Source organism: Pleurodeles waltl, chromosome 7 (genome assembly GCF_031143425.1).
Source record: "Pleurodeles waltl isolate 20211129_DDA chromosome 7, aPleWal1.hap1.20221129, whole genome shotgun sequence".
Taxonomy (NCBI): Eukaryota; Metazoa; Chordata; class Amphibia; order Caudata; family Salamandridae; genus Pleurodeles; species Pleurodeles waltl.
This window is the reverse complement of record NC_090446.1, coordinates 475,951,977-475,974,553: the sequence shown is the minus strand read 5'-3', so window position 1 is coordinate 475,974,553 and position 22,577 is coordinate 475,951,977. Positions and strand designations below refer to the sequence as shown.

General features: G+C 46.8%; 1 protein-coding gene across 8 annotated transcripts in view; it reads left to right on the top strand.

Moving 5' to 3' along the window:
* The window catches only part of TAOK2 (TAO kinase 2), an 873,025-nt gene that overhangs the window by 708,433 nt on the left and 142,015 nt on the right, over nucleotides 1-22,577 (top strand). For all 8 annotated transcript variants that reach the window (XM_069244102.1, XM_069244103.1, XM_069244098.1 and 5 more), the window contains one exon: nucleotides 20,699-20,902. In XM_069244102.1, coding sequence (XP_069100203.1) covers nucleotides 20,699-20,902 — 204 coding nt within the window. The remainder of the gene's footprint in view (nucleotides 1-20,698; nucleotides 20,903-22,577) is intronic.

The following is a 22,577-nucleotide window of genomic DNA, read 5'->3' as shown; positions in this document are numbered from 1 at the left end:
TTCTAAATGTGGATATGCTAAAAACCTGGCAAGGACCCTGCTCTCCAGGACCGACTTTGCAGAACTCTGCTCTAGAGGGTCAGGATAACCAGCTTGTTTGGGTGTGCTGAATTTAATTCCCCATTTTAGGAAGGAGGTTTTTTCTTTAACAACTCTTTTTACCAAGTGTGATGTCCTCCAGGTTACCAGGGTTGGTTCATTGAGTCCTCCTTCATTACTTTTAACCGCTGATAAAAACTCTACGAAGACAATGTCGGTGGACTTTATATAATTTAAAGCAGGAATGGCTTGTAATAGCTTTCCTATATTTCCTCGATTTTAAGATATCAAATCGACCCCTAGATTGATATTGAGGTTCCAGTATTAGTTGTTGGCAATCAGTAAACGGAATGAAATTGGGGCTTCCTATAGGGGCCACCTGTTCATCCTGTTGGACTGTCCTTTGATGTTCTATTACCTGAATCCCTAACTGAGATTCTCTATCTGACCATCCTGAATTTGCATCCTTTTGCCTCCCTGTTGATCTATTTGAGGGCTCTTCTTCCAGGAGTGGTCTGAGCATTCTTCCTTTCTTTGACTGATGCTGAGCCATTTGGGTCTTGATTTGAGTCTCTTAGTGTTCAGCATATTCAGAAGTGACAACTGTAATTGTTAAGCTATCTTCTTTAGATGACCTCCTATTTGTTACGGGACTAGGACTTGCTTCAGCTTGCACTTCCTGTTGATGGAGATTTAAGTTCTATGGTTCCTGCTTTGAGTTACCTATATCATTTGATATTGGCTGAAATCGTTGGTCCTTGCTTTTTAAAGACCCCTCATTGGGGTGTGATTCGCTTTGCCACCTATGGTTTTGGGGGATATGGCCCCTCATACCAGTGTTGAATAGTGGAAACAGTTTGTTTGCTGTTGAAAAACTCTTGGTGTTTATTGGAGGGTCATAGGACGTTGACATATGAATTCCTTTATCCTGATTTGAAGAGGGGCTCAACTTTATAGCCTAGGTGCCAACTAAGGCACCCCCTATTTTATTCCTTGCTTCCCGTTGCTTTTTCTTTTGTCTTTTGGTAGGTGGTTTTTCTGACTGTAGTAGTGGCCCCGCTGGTTTGGGGGAAGACAGATGTAGTATGTTTATTTGAGTCTCAGATTTACATCTTTTCTCCATCATCGGAGAGGCTAATGGGCATACATTTTCCTTAAAGGTTCCTTTCTCATCACTTCCCAGTTCTTTAATGGATTCTATCTCCTTGTCAGTTGTTTCCAACGAGCACCAATTTACTCCATTGCCCATGTTTTTGTTATACCCGGCCTCCTCACGATACACAGGGGTGATTCTTCAGCTACATTTCCATCCTCTTTTCCCTAAACTAGATTACTTATAGACAGTCCCCTAAGTGGAGGTAAGTACACACTTTATATACACAATCAGTATTAGGAATTAGCATACAAGAACAACAAGCATTGGCAAGAAATAGTAGAAAATAGCTAGGGCCAAACCATATACTACAGTAGTGGAATGCAAAGTTAGGTCCCCCACCCAAGGGTGTGGAGTGGTTAAAAGGGAGCTGGGAGAACTTGGGACCCCAAGAGGGGAGTACTTAAATGACCCCCAGCGACCAGGATAGCAGAGGTAAGTTACCTGGTTTTCCCATAAGCTTACAAGGGCACTTAGAAAAGGAACTTTGCAAGAACAGGACCAGAGGAACCCAAAGGTGGATTCTGGAAGAAGAGATCCTGCAAAAGAAGGGGACAGAGTCCAATCCGCTAGGGAGTGTCCAGACGGGGCAGGGGCCACTGCCCACCTTTCTGTAGGTGGAGATCTGTGTCGACGAAGGAGGATGAAGACTAGCTGCCCGGTGTCGTGCAGAAGGATGTCCCACGCTGGTGGTCGAATATCAGAGAGGTCAGCAGTCAGGAAGACCACCAAAATGCCTCCGCAAATGCAAACCAGGGCAGAAGAGGAGTTGCAGAGCTGAAGAGGACCAGCAAGACCCTGGGGACTTGACCCTTGGAGGAGAGTCCGGGTTGACCCTCAGCAGTCGGGAGAGTCCGCAAAAGCAGTCGCAGCCCAAACAGGCAACGCACTGGCAACAGGCGCAGTAAGTTGCAGTGAGGCTTTATCAGTACACCTGGAGAGGAGTCCCACGTCACTGGAGCAGCAAAGGAGAGACTGCCCTTGCATAGATTAAGTGCTGGGGCCGGATCTACTTGGAGCCTGAAGATCCCTTGGAGCAGGAGTCATCAAGCCTTGGTGGCTGCAAGAGTCACTGTGCACAGGGATTCCGTCCTACAAGGAGAAGCAAGAGGTCACCGTCTCCCAATTTGGACAGAAGGCAGACAGGACCAAGAGGACCAATGAGAACCACCAGCTGTTTTGCACATTCAATGCAGTTCCAGAGGAGAGCAGATCCACGCAGCCTGAAGTTGTTGCCGTAGGTGCCTGCAGATGCAGGAGAGTGACTCCTTCAATCCAAGGGAGATTGCTTCTTGGTGCAGCTGAAGTCTTGCAGACCGCAGAGGATACACAGCAGTGGAAATGTTGCCCTTGCTGGAAGGAGCAGGAGTAACAATGTTGCAAGATGAAGGTCGTCTTGGGAGTTGAAGTCTTGAACTGTTCCTGAAGTGTCCTGTTGCAGTTCCGGTGGCCAGGAGCAAGAGTTCGATGCAGAGGAGTCCTGGTAGAGTCTTGCACGCAGAATCTGGGGGCCTACCCATAAAAGAGACATTAAATAACCCTAAAAGGGGGTTTGGTCACTTTGCACTGTGACCCCCCCCATCAGAGGGGGTTACTGATATCCCCTGCCTGACCTGGCCACTCATATGCTTCCATGGGCCTCTGCAAATCTTGTTTTCAAGATGGCAGAATCGAGTGGCCACCTTGAGGAGGAGTGGGCACCACCCCTGGGGTGGTGATGAACAGGGGAGTGGTCAACCCCTTTTATATTGTCCAGTTTCGTGCCAGAGCAGGGACCTGTGTCCCCCTGGGCTGGTGCAAACCAGTTTATGCAAGGTTTAAGGAGCCCCCCCCATGTGCATGGAATAATGCTACCAATACTGTCATTGATAGTGAACTATGATTCCGAAATATTTCATACGAAATCGGCCTAGGTTCAGAGTTACCATTATGTAGATAGACCACCTGTGGCTAGTACACAGGTAAGATGGCTTCCCCATACTTATGAAGTCCAGTGCAATGGAACTGGATGTCGTAGGGGCACTTCTGCTCTTGCAGGGGTGCCCTCCCACACAGGGACCCACACCCTGCTCTTTAGGGTGAAAGAGCCTGCCATAGGGGTGACTTACAGTGACCTGGTGCAGTGACCAGCAGTGAAGGGGTGCATCTTTTCACGCAGGCTGCATGGGCAGGCCTTCAGACACAGTTTGCATGGGCTCCCATAGGTGCCATGATGCAGCCCATGGGGGTCCCCAGCTGTACCAATGCCTTGGGTATCTGAGTACCATATACTAGGGACTTACAGGGGTACACCAATATGTCAGTTGCGGGGTGTGAAAAGGTACTAGGGTAAACAACTTTGGAGGAGAGAGCATAATCACTGGGGTCCTGGTTAGCAGGATCCCAGTGAAAACAGTCTAAACATACTGACAGGCAAAAAAGGGGGAAACCATGCCAAAAATAGGGACTGTCCTACAGTTCGTGGTAGGCCAAAAGCATCTTCAGTGCACTGTGCTCCTTTTTGGCTTTACTAGTGCTCCCCAGGTATTCACCAAGGTAATGGCAGGGGTTGCAGCTCATCTGCTGAGATCAAGCAGGCAGACTTCGCACAGGCTGTCTTCTTTCACCTCCAGACTACGGCAGTCATCCTGTACTCGCTGGAGTTCACTATAACATGCCAAAGCCACACCTGACTCCCTCTAAGATGCTCCCTTTCATCTTAGCTCTTCTGGACACAGTACACCTTTGGCCGTATTCTCCCAGATGGCGAGTCAAGGATATTCAGGCTGTGATACTGATGTTTCAGCCTCTGTCCAGGATTTCAGTGAGAATGACTCTGAGACTGCTGGGCCTCATGGCCTCCTGTATCCTGCTGTTGAATCATGCCAGATGGCATATGTGGACGCTGTAGTGGGACCTGAAGTTCCAGTGGGTATAGCATCAGGAGAATCTCTTGGAGATGGTCCAGCTCTCATAGGATACTGAAAAAGATCTGCAGTGGTGACTAATGAACTGTAATTGGATCAGCATCAGACCCGACTCCCTTCCCCAACCAGATCAGACAGTAGTGATAAATGCCTCACTCGTGAGATGGGGTGGCCATATGCGAGAGGTACAGATCCGGAGAATGGTCTCCAGCGGAATCTGGACACTCCCTCAACTTCCTCCAAGCAATCCAGTTGTCATTGAAAGCCTTTCTACCCTCCATCAAGGGAAGGCTCGTTCGGTTGTTCATGGACAGCACCACAGCCATATGTAGTATTGCATCAAAAAGGGTGGAATGGGGTCTTGGACCCTTTGTCAAGAGGCCATGCGTCTCTGGTCATGGCTTGAACGTCAGAGTATATCCCCGGTAGTTCAACACCTGGTGGGTTCCCTGAACACTAGAGTGGACAAACTCAACCGAAGATGCCTAGCGGATCACAAATGGCTACCCGGGGGTGGCACAAGGTCTCCTTTAGCAATGGGGAGAGCCTTTGTTAGATCTGTTTGCCTCCTTTGAGAATGCTCAATATCATCAGTTTTGCGTGCTGGACTTTGCAAGGCAAAAACAGATGATGGATGGACTTCAGAGCAAGTCAAGCATTCATCCCCAGTCACAGATCTGGGTTTAATCCATCTTTTTATTTTTGCTTCCTATGCCATTCCAGTTTGGACCCAACCATATGCAAATAAGTCTAGACAGTGTTCACCCATGGGAGCAGTCCAGCCTGAATTGCCAGGCCAGGTCCTCCCTGGATCATAAACAAGCATCCTTGGACCGGTTTCAGGGTATCACCCTTCATCAGCCAGGCTAGCTTGAATCTGGTGGCATAGCAAGCTGGGACCCACGTCTGGGCATACCCTTCCCACATGGGGCGACAAATGCAAAAACAGAAGATGATGGACGGAATGTAGAGCAAATCAAACATTCACCCCAGTCACAGATCTGGGTTTAATCCATCAGTTGTTGTGCTTGCCATGCCATTCCAGTTTGGACCCAACCATATGCAAATCAGTCTTTTCCCTGTTCCTCATGGGAACAATCCAGCCCGAACTGCCAGGCCAGGTCCTCCCTGGTCCCGAAACCAGTATCCTGGGACCGGTTTCAGCTCTCGCTCGGAGACACTTTTCGTCTCGAGTGGAGCTCAGGACTCCTGGTCATCTCTCTGCCAATACCACTCCTCCCCAGAGTTATCAAGAGGATCAGGAACAACTGAGATTGTCATTCTTGTGTCTCTGGACTGGGCACAGAGAGTCGGGTATCCCAAGCTCTTGAGCATGGCATGTTCTGTCGCAGCAGCTATGGGGATGGGGGTCCTCCACCCAAACCGGTCCAGTCTCCGCCTTCTTACAGGGAGATTGGGCAACGACCATTGATAGATTTCAACCTTCCTCCTGAAGTCTGTGATGTCATCTTGGCAGCCCGGCATTTTTTCACCAAGGCTGTACATGCCTGCCAGAGGAAAAAGTTTGTGGCATAGAGTGCAGAAACCTTTTCAGCAGGGCTCTGCTCTGGGCCCTCTTAAAGGCTATCTTTCCGTTAGCTGTTTTTCATTTATTTTTTATTTGTTTATTTTGCTGCCTGACCAGCCTTCCCTCTTCAAGTCCCACTATTGTATCTAGGTTTCTAAAAGGTCCTGTCCATCTTTTTCCTCCTTAACCATTTATCATGCCTCAGTGCGACCTCAATTTTGTTCTAACTTTCTTGATGCATGCTCCTTTTACAGCTACTTCAGAATTGTCCGCTCAGGCTCCTTACAATTAAAACAGCCTTCCTCATGGCCTTCTAATCTGCCTGAAAAGTTAATAAGCTTCAGACTTTATCATCCAAACCTCCATACCTTTCCATTCATTTTCACAAACTGGTGCTTCACAGTCAAGCCTCCGTTCTTCCAAAAGTGGTCAATCCATTTAATGTAGGCCAAACCATCATTTTGCCTACTTTTTACATTTCTCCACTTCCCTATATAGAAGAGCATTGTTGTTGTACCTTGGTCAAACAAAAGAGTTCTGTGTGGACAACCAACTCTTCGTATGGTTTGTTGGAGCGAAGAAAGCACAGGCCATGCAGAAACGGACCATCTCCAGATGGGTCATAGTCTGTATTTAAATCTGATACTCACTGGCCAAAAAGCAGCCTCCTGAGGGCTTGCGAGCTCATTCAACTAGAGCTAAAGCCACTTTTTTAGCATGCTGAGTTTGGGTCCTCAGCATCTGCCAGACGGCAATGTGGGCCTGTTTGCACTCGTTCAAAAAGCACTAGTGCCTGGACAGTTGGGTCTGTTGAGATAGGGATTTTGCCTGTTCGGTCCTGCAAGAAATCCTCGTGTGAAACTGGTCCGCAGCCTCATCCCCAGGGAGGTATTGCTTGGGTATCAATTCTAAAATAAGGAGTTTGCAGCTTGAAGTGTATCAGATTACACATTGCTTACCTTCAGTAATGCACTATCGGGTCTAGCCACAGATTCCTCACTGACCCACACACCCTCCCTGCTCTGCGAAAAGATTTCTAGGGACAGGGCTGTTCCTTTTCATGACCCTATTTTTCCACATCAGAGAGCGGTGTTTATGGCTTTGCGCTTCTGCTGTGGAAAGTCGTGAAAAAAGACATCAGCACGCCTAGGTTGCTCTTAAATAGGTTCTTCTAATGTCACTTCCAGCGCAGATGACTCCACACATATCTGAATGACGCTGTCTACCAGCGCACAGGGATACTGCTCAACAAATATCTTTCATATCTAGTCTGACGCTTGGGGATAATTCTAAGGAAAGGAATCTGCGGCTAGATATAGCCTCTACCAGATAAGGCGTTACCAAAGGTAAGTAACTTGTTCTACTTGCCCAAGTAGATTGGTGTGCGCTGTTAAATGTTTTTCAGCCCTTTCAGCTTCTGTTTGCTTGTTCAGTCGTATTTGTTTGTCACCTACTCTATCATTCATAAATTCACCTTCCTTAATTATTGGAAGTGTATAGATTGGAATGTATACCCCACACCACAGATAACCTCCAGTAGCCAAAAAAGTGATTGAAAAAAATTAATAGTCTTTACGGTTCCCCTGTAATGACTGTACCCTTTTATCCAGAGGAGAAATAACAGAAAAAATGGAAGGGGGTGGAAACACTTAAAATTCCATTTTTTGTGTTGTTAATTATTGTTGCATCATCTATATTTTCAAACATGTTAACCAATTAAATACAAGAGCAACAATTGTGGTTTTAGTACAAGTTCTTCTGTATTAGTTTGAATATGCCTTGGTATAGGTGGAGTTCATCTGTGCATAAATGCATCAAAGTTAGCAACATCCTTTGGGTAAATACAGAACAGCATTCACTGACCTATTTAATTAAGGTTCTTGTGCATTACATATTGTCGTAGTTTGACTCTTGCTCTAGGCAAGACTGCTGGTTGGTTAAAGATGGCAGTACTTACGTTTGTAGGTGACTATGCCAGTCCTACAGCAAGTCACAACCTTTAGTCCCAACCCATCCGGCTCACAAGCAGTACCTCACCAGAAACCTAAACAGTAAAAGGTGTTTTGTGGCAGTCTTTATTGTGCTGAAATGGAGATTACTCCTTTCTCACATGAAGATGTCTCAGTCAAACACAGGCAATGATGGAGATATGCAGTAGAGTTTTCAATAGGTTGTATTACCAAGACTGCAATCTACGATAAATTGCATGGGCTGCAAGGATTAGGATAATCACCAGTGCAAGAAGCAGAATTGTAAAGACGAGTGTCATTAATACAAAGACCCCCACCTTCTTGCAATAACAAGAAATTACATAAGATAGGAAGTATGTCCTAATACCCTAGCATGATGAACCTAACCTAAAGAGAGTTAGGTGTGTTAAACCTAATCTGCCAGTACCATGTCCATGAGAAGAGCCCCCAACCCTCATTAACTTGGAATGAGGTCTCTAGATCAGACTCCGTGGTGACACGAAAACTGGGTCAGCATCAAGGCAATGTATAGCATCAATGGCATCTGGTAGGAATCCCTCTAGCTATCTGCCTGTGTGAGCTGTATTTATATAGATCTGATCTGACCCCTGACGTAGGTATGTTCCCAAACAATAGATAAGAAGACATGCTTGTGGCGGAAATTCCATAAACAATTCCATGACAAACACAAAGTTGGACAGAACATAACGTGAATACCTACATCTTATTGATCTTTGACGCTGATAGTGACGCCTTTGCAGGGTGGCACTGATAACATGAAACTAAAGCATCTTCCTAACTAGAAACAATGCATCCATCTTGGGAAAATTTTATTAAATAGTTGCGCTAAAACAGAGCAAACTAAATACAGTAAAAGTCACTCGGTGACGGGGGCCCAAGTCTGCAAGCCGGAAGGCTAAGCTAACTCCTACTCCCTTTAAAACAAGATAGGATTCATATAAGAAGATAGTTCTTCGGTGCTCCATAGCCTTCGCCAGAAGACTATGGGTCTGAGACCTAATTCATCTGCTATTGGTCTCAGACCCAGATCCATCCTCAGGGGGAGGAGCGGAGTACTGGACGGGAGTGCTACTATCTGTCTAATGAAGTTGTTCTCAGTTATAGACAAACTGCAGGAAGCTGTGTGACCCCACAGTTCCGCCCCGTACATCAGAGCTCCTCTTGCCTGTGCCTTATATATCTGGATAAGCGGCCCCAGCGGTCGATATGTGGAGCTTCTCATCAACCGAGCAATGCCGCCAGTGGTCTGCACTAATTTAAGATTAACCCTAGTCTGGTGAGTTCCCCAGGACATGGTTTCATTCAACGTTACACCTAGATATTCAAAGGTGGAGACTCTCTCTAAACGTGAAGCTCCCAGTAAGGGGTTCGGGCGTGATCTTGGGGTTGGGTTCATAACCATAAACTTGGTTTTGTTAGCATTGATTTCGAACCCCCTATCTGTGCAAAAAGCCACAAAAGAATCAAGGATCCTCTGTATCCCCATAGGGGTTTTGGACAGCAGCAGGGTGTCATCTGCAAACATGATTGCAGGCACCCTGCTGCCATTCAATTTTGGGGCATCAGTGTATTCAGTTCCATTGAGATGGGCGATTACCCCGTTGACAAAGAGGCAGAACAGGGTCGGTGCCAATACACAGCCCTGTCTAACCCCCCTGTCAACGGGGAATCTGTCCGTTAATTCCCCGTGTTTCCCGCACCTGACCCGGGCATAGTTATTATGGTGCAATCTCTTTAAAATTATCAGGATGTCTGGGGGGACCCCCATCTCAGCCAGAACACTCCAGAGTTTCCCTCTGGGCACGAGGTCGAACGCAGCCCTCAGGTCCACAAATATAGTGTATAAACTACCCCCTTCCAATATTGCTGCCCTCCAATAGATAAGGTTTAGACGAAAAACCTGGTCCACCGTAGAAACTCCCTTTCTAAATCCCGCCTGATACGGACTGAGGGCACCCGTTTCTTCCACCCAGTCCTGAAGCCGATTCAGCAGTATCCTGCCAAACAGCTTCTGTGACACGTCAATTAGACTGATTGGTCTGTAGTTGGCTGGGAGCAGGGGCGAGCCCTTTTTAAGTATAGGAACCACCTCTGCCCCCAGCCAAGTACTCGGAATTTCCATGCCACACAAAACTCCATTAAACACTGCAGCCAGATAGGGGGCCCAAACACCGGGCTCCTGCTTGAACAGGTCCCCGGGCAGGCCGTCCAATCCTGGCGCCTTTCCTGCTTTAAGTCCCATTAGTGCTACCTTCACCTCCCCCACTGTTATCAAATCCCCGCCATACTCTACCAGTCCAGTACCGAAATCAATCTTAGTTTCTCCCTGCTCGGAACTGTAGAGAGACTGGAAGTGTGCCTGCCACACCCCTGCTGCAATATTTGGTTCTATTGCCGAATGGAGGTTCCCCGACCCCCCGTTTACTACTCTCCAAAACATTCGGTGGTCTCTTGTTGCGAGGGAAGTGGTAAGCTCCTCCCACTGGTTCTCCTCCCATTCGGTTTTAGCATGGATGACCAGTTTTTTATAAGCCCGTCTGCTTTCTCTCAGCTCCTCTCTATCTGTTCCCTCCTTGATGCATCTGAGGAGTTCTCCCTTTGCCTTCCTACAGACTGCATTGTACCATAAGGATTTATGTTGTTGGATCCTCTTCTGATTCTGGACCCTGGTAAAAAGCTCAGAGGCCGCTCCCTTTATAAGGTCCTCATGAGCCTGATATAATTTCTCATGGTGGACTATATTGCCCACATCGTTGGCTAGCTCTCCCACTTTTTCCAAAATGGGGATTAAACCTGCGTATTGGCCTCCTATCCCGTTGTGACAGAGTCTACTGGGATGAAATGGAGGAGATCCTCCAGCATCTCCCAGATGAGCACAAGAATCGGGCATACCAGATTGCTTTTGAGGGAAAACTAATTTTGAACACCACAATTCTTTGTAACCTCAATGCTGCTGACACCGCAGCTAGAAGCATAAACTCTAGTGTCCTCCTTCAGAGACATGCATGGCTTCAAGTATCATGTTTTAAAACTGAAGTCCAAGCAAATCTCTTGGCTCTTTCCTTTGAGGATCACATTTTTGGTCCTCCGGTTGACACCCTCCTGGAAAAAGTAGACAACGAGGTGGCCATGGGATGTTGCAGACACCATGGCAACATGGATCCTTTTGCCGCTCCTCTTACCGTGGAAGATCTAAGACCACCTACCAGCGACCTTGGGGACAGACCACCTTGCCCAGTGGAAACTACAGATGCTCCTATAGGGGCAACAGTTCCAAAGGTAAAGGCAAGTGCAGTTTCACCAAGCCTGCTGCCACCACCACTAAACCTTGACTTACCAACCATCCAGCGACCACAGAACACCTGTCCGGGGTCAGAGCCAAATACAAGGGTTCTTCCCTGTAGGAAGTTGGCTCTGTATATACTATCTCAAAGTAAGAGATAGTGTGCACAGGGTCCAAGGGTTCCCTTTCGAGGTTGATAGTGGCAAAATTAGATAATACTAATGCTCTATTTTGTGATATTGTGGTCGAGCAGTAGGCTTATCAGAGGGTAGTGTTAAGCATTTGTTGTACACACAGGCAATACATGAGGAACACACACTCAGACTAAACTCCAGGCCAATAGTTTTTATATAGAAAAATATCTTTACTTAATTTATTTTAGAACCACAAGATTCAAGATTTGAAGTAAATACATAAAATGCTAGGTACTCCACACAGGTAAGTAAGGAACTTTGAATTAAAGCAGTAGTACACACAGTATAGGTTAAAATGGCAATAAGCTATTTTAAAAGTGGACACAGTGCAAAAATCATCAGTTCCTGGGGGAATTAAGTATGGTTAAGTTTATGAGGTAAGTAAAGCACTTACAAGTTCAGTCTCCTGGGCATAGGCAGCCCACCATTGGGGGTTCAAGGCAGCCCCAAAGTCACCTCACCAGCAACAAACGGCTGGTCATGTGCAGAGGTCAAAGGAGGGCCCAAAACACATAGGCGCCTATGGAGGACAGGGGTGCTCCGGTTCCCGTCTGCTGGCAGGTAAGTACCTGCGTCCTCGGGTAGCAGACCGGATGGGGAGGGGTTGTAGAGCACTGGGTGGGGAGGGGCACAAACAGGCACACAAAACACACCTTCAGCGGCACAGGGGCGGCCGGTGCAGTGTGCAAAGTTTGCGTTGGGTTTGCTATAGAAAGCAATGGAGTGACCCGGGGGGTCACTTATGCGATGCAGGCAGGGCACAGGGGGGCTTCTCTGGCCAGCCACTGACTGGGCTAGGAAGCGGGCCGCCTGCTGGTCATTCCTGCACTGGAGGTTGGTTCCTTTCGGTCCTGGGGGCTGCGGGTGCAGTGCTTGGTCCAGGCATCGGGTTCTTTGTTACCAGACCGTCGCGATCAGGGGGAGCCTCTGGATCATCTCTGCAGGCATCACTGTGGCGGTGCAGTGGGGTCGTCTCAGGTTACTCACGAGGTCACAGTCGCCTGGAGTCCTCTCTGCAGTGTTGGTTCTCTGGAGCTCGAGCCGGGGGTGTCGGGTGCAGAGTGTTAAGTCTCACGCTTCCGGCGGGAAAGAGTGAGTTCTTTAAAAGTTGCTTCTTTGTTGCAAGGATGTTGCTGTTGTTGAACAGTGCCGATTTTCTCAGGAGTTTCTTGGTCCTTCGGTTTCAGGGCAGTCCTCTGAGTCCTCAGAGGTCGCTGGTCCCTGTCGGATGCGTCGCTGTACAGGTTCTTTGAGTCCGGAGACAGGCCGGTAGGCCTGGGGCCAAGTCTGTTGTTGTCTCCGTCATCTCTGCTGGTCTTTCAGGTCAGCAGTCCTTCTTCTTTGTTTAGGTTGCAGGAATCTGATTTCCTGGGTTCTGGGTCACTCCTAAATACTAAACTTAGGGGTGTGTTTTAGGTCAGGAGGGCAGTAGCCAATGGCTACTGTTCTGGAGGGTGGCTACACCCTCTTTGTGCCTCCTCTCTGAGGGTAGGGGGGCACATCCCTAATCCTATTGGGGGAATCCTCCAGTCTCAAGATGAAGGATTGCTAAAGGCAGGGGTCACCTCAGCTCAGGACACCTTAGGGGCTGTCCTGACTGGTGGGTGACTCCTCCTTGTTTTTCTTATTATCCTCTCCTGCCTTGCCGCCTAAAGTGTGGGCAGTGGCCGGAGGGGCGGGCATCTCCACTAGCTGGGATGCCCGGGGGTGCTGTAACAAAAGGCATGAGCCTTTGAGGCTCCCCCGCCAGGTGTTGCAGTTCCTGCAGGGGGAGGTGAGAAGCACCCCCACCCAGTACAGGCTTTGTTCCTGGCCACAGAAAGACAAAGACACTTTCCCCATGTGGCCAGAAACTCGTCTGGCTGTGGCAGGCTGGCAGAAACTGGTCAGCCTAGCACTAGGAGTCGGACTGGTATTCAGGGGGCATCTCTAAGATGCCCTTTGTGTGCATTTTACCATAAATCCCACACTAGCATCAGTGTGCATTTATTGTGCTGAGAAGTTTGATATCAAACTTCCCAGATTTTAGTGTAGTTATTATGGAACTGTGGAGTTAGTTTTTGACTCTTATGGCTAGCCTGCACTTACAATGGCTAAGGTTTTGCTTAGACAGTGTAGGGGCATAGTGCTCATGCACTCATGCCCTCACCTGTGCTATAGTGCACCCTGCCTTAGGGCTGTAAGGCCTGCTAGAGGGGTGACTTACCTATGCCACAGGCAGTGAGAGGTTGGCATGGTACTCTGAGGGGAGTGCCATGTCGACTTAGTCATTTTCTCCCCACCAGCACACACAAGCTGTGAGGCAGTGTGCATGTCTTGAACGAGGGGTCCTCTGGGTGGCATAAGACATACTGCAGCCCTTAGAGACCTTCCCTGGCAACACAGCCCTTGGTAGCGGGGTACCATTTACAAGCGACTTATCTTTGTGCCAAGGCTGTGCCAATTGTGGGAACAAAGGTACAGTTTAGGGAAAGAACTCTGGGGCCTAGTTAGCAGGGTCCCAGCACACTTTGTCATAACTGGCATCAACAAAAGGCATAAAGTCTGGGGGTGTAACCATGCCAAGGAAGGTATTACCTTACATTCCCCACCTGGGGGAATATCACCTTCGACCATTGGGTGTTGGATATTACCCAAAAAGGTTATTGTCTGGAGCTCACTTTCATACCTCCAAACATTCCATCTTGCAAACACTAACTCTCATCACACCATCAACAGTTGCTCAAGGAAGAAGTTCAGGCACTCCCCAAAAAAGGGGCCATAGATTCAGTGTCAATACCCTAGCAAGGCACAGGGTTTATCACTCTACTTTCTTATACCCAAGAATGAAGGGTCCCTAAGACTAATCTTGGACGTCAGACCCTTAAACAAATACATTCTTTCAGAGCACTTTTACATGGTTACTCTTCACAATGTAATTCCTTTACTGCACCAAGGTGAATTTATGGCCGCAGTCGACCTGAAGGACGCCTACGTACACATTCTTATTCATCTGGCTCACCGCTGATATCTTGTGTGTAATAACGGGCAGCATTTCCGATTCAAAGAGCTCCCCTTCCGGGTAGCAACCGCTCCCAGGGTCTTCACCGAATGTCTTGCAGTAGTAGCGACACAACTGCATGGACTTAACATATATGTCTTTCCATGACTGGCTCAACAAAAGCATAACTCGTCAAAAGTGCTTTCAACACATTTAGCACTCATTAAACCTACTTCATTGATTAGTCTTTACCATCAGTGCAACCCCTTCAAATACCACCCTATCTGGGAGCTGTAAGAAGCTGGCCTGGTGTGTAGTGATCACATATACCAGGTCTTAGGTATGGTATTAGTGAGGTGTAGTCAGTGTCTAGGAAGCCAGGCCCTCTAGAGGTAGTTTTGGATGAGCAGCCAAGGCTTATCTAGGAGACATGCAAAGCTCATGTAATACCACTTATAGTCACACAGCACTTACACACATGAAAGAACCACAGTGTTACAAAAATAACGGTAAGTTATTTTAGTGACACAAATACTAAAATACTATATAGGCAATAGTCTACTAGCAGGTGACTAAGCACACTATTATTTACACCTTAGTAATCCGGAATGGGCATAGAAAGCAATAGCAAACAGTACAATAACAATAGACAATGACCCCTGGGGGAGCCCAAACCATATACTAAAAAAATGGAATCTGAATGATGGACTCCCGCTCAGGTAACAGTAATCTGTAGAGGGGAGCTGGAGGAACTAGGAACCCCAAAAGGTAAGTACCAGAGTGCCCCCCAACGACCAGGAGAGAAGAGGTATGCATCTGTTTTTTCCCAAACCCACAGGGAAACTTTGTGACAGGATTATGCAAGACCCAAGCAAGACTGCAAGAAATAGAAGATGGATCCAGACAGCCACCACCTGTGTAGCACGAGCCACGCAGAGTTGCAGGAGAGGACCCGCGCACGTGGTGATTGTTGCAGTTGGTTCCTGCGGATGCAGGGGAGTGACTCCTTCACTCCTAGGGAGATTCCTTCTTCCATCTTGCTTCTTGGTGCAAACTGAAGACTAGCCGCACTTAGAGAATGCACTGCCTGGGAAATTTTGCAGTTGCTGGAAGGAGCCAGAGAAACAAAGTTGCAGAGCAAAGTCGTGGCTGGAGATGCAGATTGTAGGTCCCTGTGAAGTGTAGTTGTGGTTGCAGTGGCTAGAAGTCAAAGTAAACATTGCAGAGGAGTCCTGCTAGAATCTTGCACGCCGAATCTGATTACCCACCCTAGTGGGAGACCGTATATAGCCTTAAAAAAGGGGATTGGTCACCTAGCAAGGTGACCACCCATCAGGAGGGGGCTGTGACTTCACCTGCCTGATCTGGCCACTGAGGTGCTTCATGGGGCCTCTGCCCACCTTGGATTCAAGATAGCACAGCCAAGTGGCCACCTCAAGGAGCTATGCGCACCACTCCTGGGCTGGTTATGGACAGGGGAGTGGTAACTCCCCTTTCCGTTTCCCAGTTTCACACCAGAGCAGGGACTGGAGGTCCCTGAACCAATGCAGACTGGATAATGCAAGGAATGCACCAAATGTGTCCTTCAAAGCATACCAGTGGCTTGGGGAGGCTACTTCTCCCAAGCCTTGTAACACCTCTTTCTAACGGGAAAGGGTGTTGACTCCCTCCCCCAAAGGAAATACTTTGTTCTACCTTCCTCGGCTTGAGCAATTCAAGCAACAGGAGGGCAGAAACCCATCTGTATGATGGCAGCAGTACTGGCTGCCTGGGAAGACCCTGCAAACTGGTAGGAGCAAAGCTGGGGGTCCTCTAAGGGGTCCCCAGGGTGCATGGAATCAAACAACCAATTCTGCATTCCTGGGCTTGATCAGAACAAGCAGCAGGAGGGCAGAAACCTGTCTGAGGGGGTGGCAGCAGCTGGGCTTCCCAGAGTTCCCTGTAAGACTGATGGTGCAATGCTGGGGTCCTCTAAGGCGCACACAGAGTGCATGGAATCATTCTTCCAATACTTGCAACAGTATTGGGGTATGATTCTGACATGTTTGATACCAAACATGCCTATATTCGGAGTTACCGTTATGTAGCTAGACATGGGTAGTGACCTATGTCCAGTAAACGGATAAAATGGCTTCCCTGCACTCACGAAGTCCAGGAAAGTGGAGCTGGAGTTCGTGGGGCACCTCTGCTCATGCAGGGGTGCCCTAACACACAAGTACTACACCCTGCCCTCTGGGCTAGGAGGGCCAGCCATAGGGGTGACTTACAGTGACCTGGTGAAAAAGGTGCATGCACCCTTTCACGCAGACTGGAATGGCAGGCCTGCAGACACACTTTGCATGGGCTCCCATGGGTGGCATAATACATGCTACAGGCCATGGGGAACCTCTGGTGCCCCAATGCTCTGGGTACCCCAATATGGCAATTGTGGGGTGCAGAAAGTCAAGGACAACCACATTTAGAGGGACAGAGCACAGTCACTGTGGTGCTGGAATGCAGGATCCCAGTGAACACAGTCAAAAACAGACTGACAGCATGCAAAATGTGGGGGGGAACCATGCCAAAAAGAGGGCACTTTCTTACAAGAGCAGTCCTCGACTCGCAATGAAGTATAGCTTACCCCAATGCTGCATGGATTCAGTCCTTCCAGGCACTCAGCCCACAGTTCCAACCTCATCAGCAGATAACATTGACGATAGTCATGCATCTCCTCGATGTGATGGTTTCATGCATAGCTGTAGTACGTCTTGCCAGACTCAACATACGCCCTTTACAAAAGTGCTTAGCGCACCAGTGGACTCAAGTGGAGGGTGTAGGAAAGTGCTCCTTTCTGTCATGGTCACCCCTCTAGCAGGCTTTACGGTCCGAAGGCAGGGTGCACTATGCCACAGGTGACAGTATAGCTGCATAAGCAATATGCCCCTACAGTGTGTAAGACCATTCTTAGACATTGCAAGTGCAGTGTGGCCATATTGGATACATGGGCTCCCTGATAGCTTCACTGAAGTCTGGGAAGTTTGGTACCAAACGTCTCAGCACAATAAACTCACACTGATGCCAGTGTTGTACGTATTTAGAAATGCACCCAGAGGGCATCTTAGATATGCCCCCTGTATTTTAGCCAAACTTCCAGTGCAGGACTGACTGGTCTTTGCCAGCCTGCCGCCTCCATACAAGATTCTGACCTGATGGGGTGAGAGTCTTTGTGCTGTCTGAGGCCAGAAACAAAGCCTGAACTGTGTGGAGGTGCTTCACACCTCCCCGCTGCAGAAACTCTAACACCTGGCTAACGGCTTCTGTTACAGTGCTCCAGGGCACTCTAGCTAGTGGAGATGCCCGGCCACCGGACAAAGCCCCACTTTTGACAGCAAGTCCGGAGGGAAAATTAGGAAAAACAGAGAGGAGTGACCACTTCAGCTAGGACCCACCCCAAAGGTGTCCAGAGCTGAAGTGACCCCCTCCCTGCCGAATTCTCCATCTTGGTTTGGAGTACAGGGAACTATAGGTTTAAGAATGTGTCCCCCACCCCAAAGAGAGTGGACGCCAGAAGTGTGCAGTCACCCTCAAGGACAGTAGCCATTGGCTACTGCCCTCTGATCCCTGTAACGACCCTAAATCACATATTTAAGGGCTCCTCTGAACAGAGCTTGTCAGATTTCTGGCGACCTCAAGAAGAAAGGACTGCTAATCTGACCCCCAGCAGAGTAGACTGCAGACACCAACTGTTTTGGCCCCAGCCCTACTGGCCTGTCTACAGCTTCTAAAGCCCCTGCTACAAAAAGGCGACGCTTCCTAGAGGACCAGCAACCTCTAAAAGAAAAACAAAAAACAAGAGGACTGCCTGTCCACCAAAGGACCAAGATCCCCCGAGGGCAACGGCCCTGTCCACAAAGAAACTCCAGCAAAGGACTCCAGAACAGCCCCAGATTTGTGAGTCCTGTCCACTCAGCACCCATTGCCTACGTCCTGTGTCTAGGTGGCCCACCTGTCTAGCGCAGGTCCCCAGGAGATTCTGACCGAGTGTCTACCCTGGGTTGACCCCTTCTGACCAACACATTGATGCCTACAGTCTAAACCAGATGACCCCCCCCCCCCCTCCTTGTGAAGGATCCAGACGAAGATACCCAATGCCAAAAGGTGCCCTGCACCCACAGCCCCCTGACCTTGGGGAACCTGACCTCCAGTGCAGCATTGTGCAGCAGACGGCACTCCTCTTTGTCCAGCCCATAGTTTCCCTGAACCGACATCCTGGCCCCGCCCTGCAGCCTACTTGTGACCCCCGGGGTTCCTCTTTTCAAAAGCATTGGGAGCCCGACGCTGAGTTTGCACCTTGCAGCCGGCTGCCCCATGCCGCTTAAAGTGTTAGTTTGGTGATGATCTGGTGCACTGTCAACTTTTAAAACCGATTATAGCTATTTACTTGAAAACCGTTCAACTTGCCAAATTGAAACAAATTAACGTTGATACATATGCCTGCAATTTACCTGTAAATGTACTTACCTGCAACAAGAATCTTTCGGTTCTAGAAATAAAGTAACAAATATGTTTCCCATATAAATACATTGGCCTGGAGTTAATCATTGAGGTTGTGCCCCATTTCTTGACTGTGTGTGTACAACAAATGCTTTGCACTACCCTCTGATAAGCCTATCTGCTCGACCACACTAGCAGAAAAGAGAGCATTAGTATTATATACAGTAGCCTCTGGGTAACCCCTGGACTCTGTACACACTAGATCTCATTTTGATATAGTATATACAAAGCCAGCTTCCTACACAGCACATCTTTAATCTGTTCCTGGGTTCCACAGGCTTGGTCAACGGGTCGTGACAGCAGCTGGACAATCCGAGGCATCCACAACCTTCAGAGAGACTCCCTTCTTCCCTCTACATCCTGGTCCCTGGTGTAGGTACTACTGTCTTATAGGCATTCTAGTGCAGGGGCACTCCATCTATCCTCTTGCCTGTTGGTTTCCTCGCGGTCTACTGGGAAGGGTCCTGAATCCCACTCACGCCAACCACTGCTCTCTGTGTTAGTCATTGGGACAACTGGGTGGGTAGCTGATTTACTCCTGATTGCTTGGGTGACCTACTGTACTTACTTCTGGTGTTCCTAAGTGGCCCTAGGAAACTACCACACTTACCTTGGCTGGAGTCACTATTTCACATTACACCTTTATAGTATATGGTTTGGTCCTCCTACATAGCCCTATATATTCTATTTCTGATGGATATTTTGTGTGTATATTGTGTATAATATCTCCAAAGGGAGATATACCAATGTCAGTTTAATAGTAATGCTGTAATAAAGTTTCTTTTTGCAACACTTGTGTAGTTCTTTCTTGTAAGTGATGTACTGTCTGACTACAGTGATAATGCAAGAGCTTCACATTCCTCCTGGATAAGCTTTAACTGTTCACATTAGCTACCCTTAGAGAGCTTCTACTATCTGGACACATATTCATTATCCCTAAGGACTTAGTATAGGGTGCCACACCATAGGTATAATCCATAAACTGAGCCAACCTCCTACAGTAATCATCAGACATACAAATTACTTACCTTCGGTAACGCTCTCGCATGGATACTCTATCTAACCTCAGATTCCTCACTGACACTCCTTTTTCCCTTTATGTGGATTCATGAGGTTTGAATCTTCCGTTTAAATTTCCTGTCAATATCTGTACTAAGAAATCTTCTGAGGAGAGTCTTCACTCTATTTTTTTGCCAGATTTTAGCTCATACAATGAGGTGGATAGGCTACACTATGTGCAGTATTAATCCGAGTGTTAAATATTAGTGCGGTCAAGGATATCCTGCTTGATAGTGCAAAGTAATCCATGCGTGCATACCAAATATGTTGTTACAGTAACACCTGCATTGTTAGTTTTAAACATTCAGCCTTTTCACACAGATACATAATTCTCCATCCCTATCATCTTGTTATTGGCCAAAACACAGTTCAACTTGGTGCAAGACAACTTTGAAATATAGCATAAGGCATGGTGGTCCAAGTGAGGTTGAGACTGGAAGGGCCCTCAATTGTTGGTCTTCTGTAGCTTATATCTCAAAGCTCATACAGTTTTAGGGCACTTGTTCAAAGCAAATCTCTAATGTGATTAGTTGATGTGTTCCTGAAGCGACTAAGAATATAATAGTCACCACATTGGGTAACCTTTTACTGTTAACTACATCAGAACTCCAACATCAAAGATCAATGATTTAAAAAACAAAAAAAAACAGTCATTTATTTGGAAATTGTTCCCAAGGACATTCACGAAACATAGAGGGCAGAATTATTTTTGCAGTACATCTAGTTAGATAGCAGAAAGGTCATCTGTGTTCAAGAAGGAGGTACATTTTCCTAAACATTCCAGTGTGAAGTGTACTACCAAGGTCTCATCCCTAGACAATACTTTTCCTTGTTTGGACAAAAAACACCAGCCCCCCATGTTCATAGTCTGCACACAAGCCAAGTAATAGGGTGAAAATGACTACTGAACCTTCCAGCTCACCATAAAAATACACCCATAGTTTTTTATTTTTTTGTTTGTGCTTCACATGTGTGAAGAACTGCTCCTTTTTTCATTTTGTTGATCAGCTCCACCACTTTTTCTGTTGTCAGGAGCTGCACGAGAACCAGAGTACCCCAAAACGTGAAAAGCAGGAGTGGCTCCTGCGGCAGAAGGAGACCATGCAACACTACCAGGCTGAAGAGGAGGCCAACCTTCTGCGTCGTCAGCGCCAGTACTTTGAGTTGCAGTGTCGACAGTACAAAAGGAAGATGTTGCTGGCTCGGCACAACTTGGACCAGGACCTGCTTCGGGAGGTGAGACCTTGCTGTAGGAGTTTAAAGGGGAATGTAGGACACACTCTTTTCTTGGAAGGAGGTAGAATGTTTTCCCTCTGGCAAAGTGCATATTCCCTCTGCAAGTATGCTTTTTGACAGCAGCAGGACATCTCAGCTGAATGTTTGCTGAAAACACCATTGGCAGAGAAGGCACAGAGATAAAGTAGACCAATGTTTCTTTGGGCATACCTCAACACTGAGTGTTTCCATCTAAGTACTTAAAGAAAAAAAGGTGAGGCTTGCCCAGCACAGTTTGGAGGTGCGTATTACTTTGTCATTGTCCTAGGTTCTGAAGCTGAGGTCAGTGACATCACATATTAAGTCATTAAAAAAATATCCAGCCGCTGCCAACAGATGAAAGACTATTGGGATGACAAAGTGGTGGTTAAAGTGGCTTTAAAAGCAGTTTTAGCCTAGCATTACCACTCTTCGAATCTTTTTCCTTTCAAGAATATCTACCCCTAGTGATTCAAACAATTTTCAAGATCTTTGGACATGAAGGCACTGGTCCACATATCAGTGGTAAACAAAAAGACGGAAGGTTCCTTGAGAGTACTCATGGCCTAGCCAATAACCTGGCAGATACCCTTAACTCAGACTACAATACTTTTTGTGAATAGGAACTGAACAGTTGGTGCTAATGATACATTTATTTTTGCCACTTGTTGCTTAAGAATGACAATGTCAGAGAAATCCATCACAATTTATTAAAATGCAGGAATCAACATCTTTCCAGGTTCTTGTGATAGCCTCATCCCCATTATGATTGAATACACACTTGACGTATTCGTAAGATTGTTGGTATCAGCTAATTTTATCCAGACTACTGTTGGTTTGCTGCATAGCCTTGAATGTCTTTCGCCAAAAGTCACCTAATTTGAGAGTCTATATGTGTGTCTGTTCTGATTTTCCAGTATTGAATCTTTCATAGATTTGCTTGTTAAATCTTCCCTGTTGTTGAGGTGGAAGTCCCAAGGTAATTATAATTACTAATATAAAGCAAAGTCTTATACAGTAGATCTTAAGCAGGTGACATTAGCCAATTTTCATTGTTTCAGAAAGATGAAATATATAAACTGAATGAAAGGCTGAGGCATTAGAGTACCGCACTTCTACATACTAGTAGGAAAAATACACACAACATTTAGTGGTGCTGGTCGTTAGGACAAGCCCTCATAATCTTCAAACAGGAGAAAACTTCTTACTTAAGACATTATTTTTTGTGACACTGCACCCACGTGAAATAAAATATTATACTATCACAATTAATTATATGATGTGGTTCGAACTGCAAAAAGACATTTCTATTATTAATATTTATTGAATAAATTCATTTCATTTGTATTCTTTAATTTCCTTGTAGCCAACGTCCAAACGGACTTCTCCAGGACTACATAACAAATAATATACACATAATATATACAAAGATATACAAAACATGATTTAAAACCATACACATGCAATACCTATAAACCATTACGAAACAACACAAATATCTACATACATGAATATTGCATCTCATTTACATTAAGAGAAAGGCTTATTAAAAATCACTGTTAGAATACCATTTATGAAATTTAATTCACTGTGCAAAGTGTTATATATACTAACTTATCCTGCATGTACCCACTAATAGCATGTTTTGAGAGGCCAT